Source organism: Manis javanica, chromosome 11, assembly GCF_040802235.1.
Source record: "Manis javanica isolate MJ-LG chromosome 11, MJ_LKY, whole genome shotgun sequence".
Classification (NCBI taxonomy): Eukaryota; Metazoa; Chordata; class Mammalia; order Pholidota; family Manidae; genus Manis; species Manis javanica.
This window is the reverse complement of record NC_133166.1, coordinates 29,949,622-29,955,621: the sequence shown is the minus strand read 5'-3', so window position 1 is coordinate 29,955,621 and position 6,000 is coordinate 29,949,622. Positions and strand designations below refer to the sequence as shown.

The 6,000-nt window shown below is 52.0% G+C and overlaps 1 protein-coding gene across 2 annotated transcripts in view; it reads left to right on the top strand.

The window, feature by feature from the left end:
• The first annotated feature begins 4,431 nt into the window (after nt 1–4,431).
• NRIP3 (nuclear receptor interacting protein 3) overlaps nt 4,432–6,000 on the top strand; it is a 39,309-nt gene continuing 37,740 nt past the window's right edge. Inside the window, exon 1 of one of the 2 annotated variants that reach the window (XM_037026369.2) lies at nt 4,432–4,722. In XM_037026369.2, coding sequence (XP_036882264.1) covers nt 4,549–4,722 — 174 coding nt within the window. In that variant the 5' untranslated portion in view covers nt 4,432–4,548. The remainder of the gene's footprint in view (nt 4,723–6,000) is intronic. The other variant, XM_017646253.3, reaches the window with a different exon arrangement.

The following is a 6,000-nucleotide window of genomic DNA, read 5'->3' as shown; positions in this document are numbered from 1 at the left end:
TGCCAGGCCTTGTGCTTTACATGTTATATTATTTAAACCACACAGAGCCCTGCCATGGGTAAACTGAGGCTCAGAAGGCTGCAAGTCCCACAAGGTCCCACAGCAAGCAAGGGGCAGAGCTGGTGTTCAAAGCCTAGACTCCCCTCTTTTCACAAGACACTCTTACTTCAGCTACTGAGATTTTTTTCTTCCTTTCTCTCCTCTTTGCTGTATGATTTGAGGTCACAGCCTGTCCTCATCCCAGGAAATAAAATAATTGCTAACAGGAATGGATCCAAAGGACTCAGCCAACTTTGGAAAACATGAGCAGGGCTGCCATCAGCCCTGTTCTATAAGGCTATGGTGATGCTGGGAGTCACTCCTTAGGAAGAAGACAGAAATATCTCTTGTCTTTGCTTTAACCTGCCAAAGTAGACAGTTTTTAAGGCTGGGGGCAAGCCATGGGCACTGGGGAGCCAGAGATCCTGGCCCACATATGGAACCTACAGTGGACAGTTGTTTGAAGAATCTTCCTGTCAGAGGAAGTTGGGATGGTGGTGAGGGCACTGGAGGAGGAAGGGGACTCCTCAGCTATAAGAATGGGGGTAGTGAGCAAAGGGGGATCCAGACAGTGCCCATTATTTCCAGGATGTGCTCAAGGGCAAAGTCAGAGCAAACTATGCATGGGTGGGAAGGGAAGGGGGATAAAAATTCCTTGGCAGTCTCCCCTTTCACCTCCATTCTTCCCTTCTACTTTTCTGGCCTTCCAGCCCTGGCACTCATCCTGTACCCAACTCTTAAAGGTTTCCATTAGCTGAAGACCCAAAGGAGGGTTTCTGGGAGAAGAGACTGTAAGCTTGAAGCTGCTGAAAGACATGAGACAGGAAGAGCCTGCCTACAGTGGCACCAGCTCAGGGCTGAAGTACAGTAATAACATCATTTGTGTCCTCGGATCTAGCCATGACTGAAACCCCTGCACTTTTTAATTAAAGAGACCAAAAAGTTTGCATTTTATCTAAGAATTTTTCAGCTGCCCTTACTTCTGGCACTTATAATAAGAACAACACAAATAAAAATCCTAACTGAAACAACATCAGCTGTCTAGTACAATTTCAAGGACAGATACAATAGCCAAGGCAGGATGTAGGCAGCTTAAGAACAGAGCCACTTGACATGGTAAATTCAGAATCCAGGGTCACTAGGGGGAGGAAGAGAGCTGGCCAGCCCCTGTGTCAGGAGGCATCCCTTCTAGGGGACAGGATAAGATGCTTAGGTCTGACTTGCATTGCCTGGAGATCTGTAGGGAAGTTGGAAGGAGGCATATAGGCCAGGGCCCAGTCTTAGACTTAGTCTATAGGTTTTCCTGAGGCTGTCCCAGGTAATGACGGTAGCTACCTTCTGCCCTTACTACATGCTACAAGGTGATATGGTATGCTATTGTATTTAATTCTCAGAGCAGCCCTGAGAGGTAGATATGTTATTGGACTCCAAATCCTGTGTTTTTAACTATATTATACTTCATCCAAACAGGTCATTGGGGCAGGGGAGGTTGGCTCTATTAGCCCATTATATGCAAAGTCCGTTATATGCAATCTCACTACATCCATTTTATAGGTAAGGAAACCGAGGCTTAGAGGTAGTGAGCTGCCCAAAGTCACTTGGCAAACTGGATAAACTGCCCAGAAGTGATATTCCTCACATGGAGCCTCCAGCCAGTCTTCAGTTTGTAGAAACCCAGTGTATGTGCAGGGGGAGGGGCTGGCCTCACCCCATAGACCCATGCTTAAAAGCAGTGATGGTATCAGTCTGGCTGAAGAGGATCTCTGAGAGATGAGGGGACCAATGGGTGTTGTGGCCACAGATCCAGTTGCAGAACACAAACCCCACTACAGCAAAGAGCTCTGCATTCACAAAAGATTCTCAGCTCCAGCCAAAGCCCTATTTATTTTTCAGCAACACTTGATATGGACAAATTCCAGTTCAACCAGAGACACTCAGCTTCCTGGCATTCTGTGCGGGCGGGGCGGGGAGGAACCTCTCTATGAAAGGTTGGTCCATCATCCTCAGTAAAAAGGCTGCACAGCTGTACTTAGCTGCCTGAGGGGTGGGAGTTGGACCTGCCTGGCTTCCTCCCAGAGGAAAGTAACTGTTCCAGCCCAAGCCCCAGGAGCCCTCACTGTTGGGCCTGCCTTGATGCTTTGCCGACCCAGAGGCACCTGTCCTAGAGAGACAAGGCAAGGCTGTCTTTCTCCATTCCCTGGGTGATTTGTGCCTGGAGGGAGTGACCAGGCAGGAATCCAGGCGACAGGACAGAAAGGGCCAAGTCAGCCACTGTTGTTCACGGTTGGAAATTTGCCAGAGGACTGGAAGGTGCACTGCAATCCCACCATCCTCCTCACCCTTACTGCAGGACACCTTGATGCACGGGGTAGGGTGGCGCAGGGATCCAGCCCTGAGGGTTTCCTGAAGTCAGGTGAGCAGCCTTCTGGTCTCCTGGATTTATTTTCCACAAGTGTCTGTAACCTCTGAATCTATGGCAAATGTTGAAGGAAGGAACGAAGGGAAAGAAGTAGGTTCATGAGGTCAAACCCAGCTAGCCCTTCCAGATCTGGGAGGCCCAGCATGGCTTCTGAGGGCACACAGTCTGTGTTTAAAATTCCAGCTCTACCATTTCTTTCCTTGGTCAAGACCTTAATTTCTTGCCATACTCATACTAGTATTTTCTGCTATGTGCTAGGGATTCAAAGGTAGGCAAAACATGGTGGACTCAGTTGCCTTCCTGCAGCTACAATTAGGAGCTAAATATTAGGAGGAGATAAATATTAATCAAACAACAAATAACACCCCACCACTACCACCAAAAAAGGAGAAATTTTCAGGAGAGATACATAATATATAATTAGGGAGCATTCACCCACTCTGGGAGTTCAGAGAAGTCTTTCCTAAAGAAAAGGTAATGAAGCTGAGGTCTGTTTACTGGAACAGGGCAGGAGGGGCACTCCATGGAGGGGGAATAGGATATTCAAAGATAGATCATTTGGCAAGAGGGAGAATGGCCCCTCCAAGGAACTGGAAGATGGCTCATGATGCTGAAATACAGAGTGGAGTGGCAGGTGGGGGTAGACCATGCAAGAATGTGGGTCTTCATCTTAAGAGCCATTGGAAGCATTTTGTGGTTCTGTAAGTAGGGAGGTGAGATGACCCCCTTGTAGTTTGAAAAGATTACTCTGGCAGCAGCCAACTATGGATTGGAAGGGAACCAAGGCACATTCAGGAGTCCAGTTAGCAGGTCTCAGATATTTGCCTGTAAAATGGGGTTAATGATAATACTATCTTATAAGCTGTTGCCAGAATTCAATGAGATACTGCATTTCAAGTGTTGATTCTAGTACGGAGCACATAGTAAGGGCTCAGTTATTGTTACTTTTGTTGGTTCTCTTCAGAGAGCACATCTTTCTGCTTCACGCCTGCTCCTGATAGGATGGGAGGAGGGTAGTGGCAGTGGTTTCTAGGGCAGAAATGGGGTTTGTATTAAGTCACAACTTTGAGGTCAGAACCCAGGAATGCCTGAAGGCCTCATTAGAATGGCTTGAAGTATGAAAGATTCATGAAGAAAAAGTGGGCTCCAATTGCTCCCAGAAGCATTCTGGAGAGACGGGTCAAACACCCTCCTGACAGTAAGCTCTAGTGTTGGCTAAGAAAAAACTTGCTTTTCTGCTGGTGTTGCGATGAGCTGGTGTAGGACTCCGCGCGAGTGTGCAATCGCACCGAGGCCGGTACCATTGTCGCTGCTCAACCCCAGGAGGACCCACAGGCTTCCGCCTGGCCCTGCTTCCCCCGCTGCGAAGCGTGGATGCCGGGCAAGGCAGAGGGTGCCAGGAGGAGGGAGGGTCCCCGGATGGCCGGCTCCAGCCCGCCCGCTGGGGCTGCCCCCTCCCCAGTCACGTGGCCTGGTGGGTGGGGACCGACCTGGAGTTGGAGAAATCCTGAGCAATCCCAACTTCGGAGTGCGCCGCTCATCCTTGGGGAGCCCAGGCTGTGGGTACTGGAGGTGGAAACTTGGGTAGCCGAGCAGCGGCGCGGACGGCGGGACCCGGGGCATGGCCCAGCTGTCGGTGATTCCGGGGTCGGTCACTGCATGGACAGGCGAGTGGGGACGTGGAGGTGGGCGGCAGTTGGGGTGGGAGAGGCTGCTCCGGCACTGGGCTCCCACGCCCGCTTCGCAGTCCAGGGAATGCGGGGCACCCACACCGGGGACGGGCGCTTAAAGCGGCCGTGGTGGACTCCCGGCGCTCCTAATCCGTCCCGCCAGCGTCACCCATCCTGGCCTGCTCTTCCCCACGGCTGGGTGGCGCGGAGACAGGTAGTGGACGCGGACTCGGGGGCGGCGCGCGCCGGCTTGGGGCTCTGTGCTGGCCCCGCCCCCCTGCGCGCTGGCTGCTCCCCGTGACGTCACGCTCGGCTATATAAGGCTCGGCGCGCGGTTCTCTCTGCGCTGGAGGAGCTCGAGGCTGAGGGCTGCCGCGGAGCAGGGAGCGACCGGGACGCTGGGCCGCGGGCGCCTCAGCGATGTTTTACTCAGGGCTCCTCACCGAGGGCGGCCGCAAGGAGACGGACATGCGGGAGGCGGCGTCGCTGCGGCAGCAGCGCCGGATGAAGCAGGCCGTGCAGTTCATCCACAAGGACTCCGCCGACCTGCTGCCTCTGGACGGCCTCAAGAAGCTGGGCTCGTCCAAGGACACGGTGAGCCCCCGCGGCCGCGCCCGCCTTGGCCTCCCCGCGCGCGGTGGCCTGTCCCCTCGCTGCGCTGTCTCCCGGGGCCCGTGCGCTGCCGCTTTCACTGAGTCACCACCCCGACCCGCGCTGGCCGCCGTCTCCTGCCGCCGCCTCAGAATCCTCTCCGGCCAGCAGCCCCGCTTCAGGTCCTCTCAGGATTCCGTCGTCGCATTTCTAGCTCGCGCCGCCTTCCGCTCTGCCTCCTCCCTTCGTGTCTACCTTCTCTCGAGTAGAAGAGACCCTGCCCTGCCCCCTGGCCCTTAGGTCGCCTTTCCTTCTCCAACCCAGTTTGCTTGGGAAAGCCGGAGCCCCGGAGGCTGCTTGGCCGTCCTGTGACCCAGACAGAGGTGACTCCCAATGTGTGTGAGACATAGAGGAAGCCGTGGGAAGGGGGGGGCCTTCTTGGCAGTCACCGTATCCAGATGCATCCGTTTTCCCCCTAGGCAAAATCTACTTCTCCGTTTGATTTTGGGTTTACCTACCTTTGGCCTTCCATCCTGAGGGGGTAGAGAGAAAAAGGGTCGAACGTGAAGGTTTCCTGAACCCCAAACATCTCTTCATCATTCTCATCTCTCATTCTACTCCACTGCTACCCTTAAAGAGTGGGTAGAGAGAGGAAGCCAGGCTGCTCCATTTCACTGACCAGCTAACTGGTGGAGCTGGCACAGTCTTTTTTCTAGCCGGCTGTTCTTCGCATTAAGAAGGAGAAATTCCAGGACTGGAGGTCTGAGTTCAAAGACCACTCTGTGCTCTGTCTATAATAGGAGGGGAATGGGTGGGTAAGGGTTACTAGCTTAAGGAACTGTTTGACTTTTGTCCTTCAGTCATTGTAGGGTTCTGGGACAAATTTATGTTTAGTTTTGTTTTATCTGGAGGTTTCCTGTAGTTTACTTGTTTTCGTGAATTTCATCATCACTTTTTTCATCTGGGCAATAATATATGAAGCATTAATTAAATGTCTTTTAAACGAAGTAGATACTCTGCAATTTTTCTGGTATTTTTGTTTAGCTTTTAAAATGGTTAATTTGGCAGGGAAGGGTAGTGTCAGCCTGGTTCACTGAAATTACTATTTCCAGCTCTAGAATGACTGTGGAGGGCAGAGCTTCTGAATCCACTTTCCTTTTTTCTTTTTTAAACAACTCTAATGACACATAGATACCAATATCAGATTTGCCCTCACCATCATGGTAGAGTAGTTATGTATGTGCAGAGGATGTCTACCCAGTTATCTTGCTCTGATTTTTC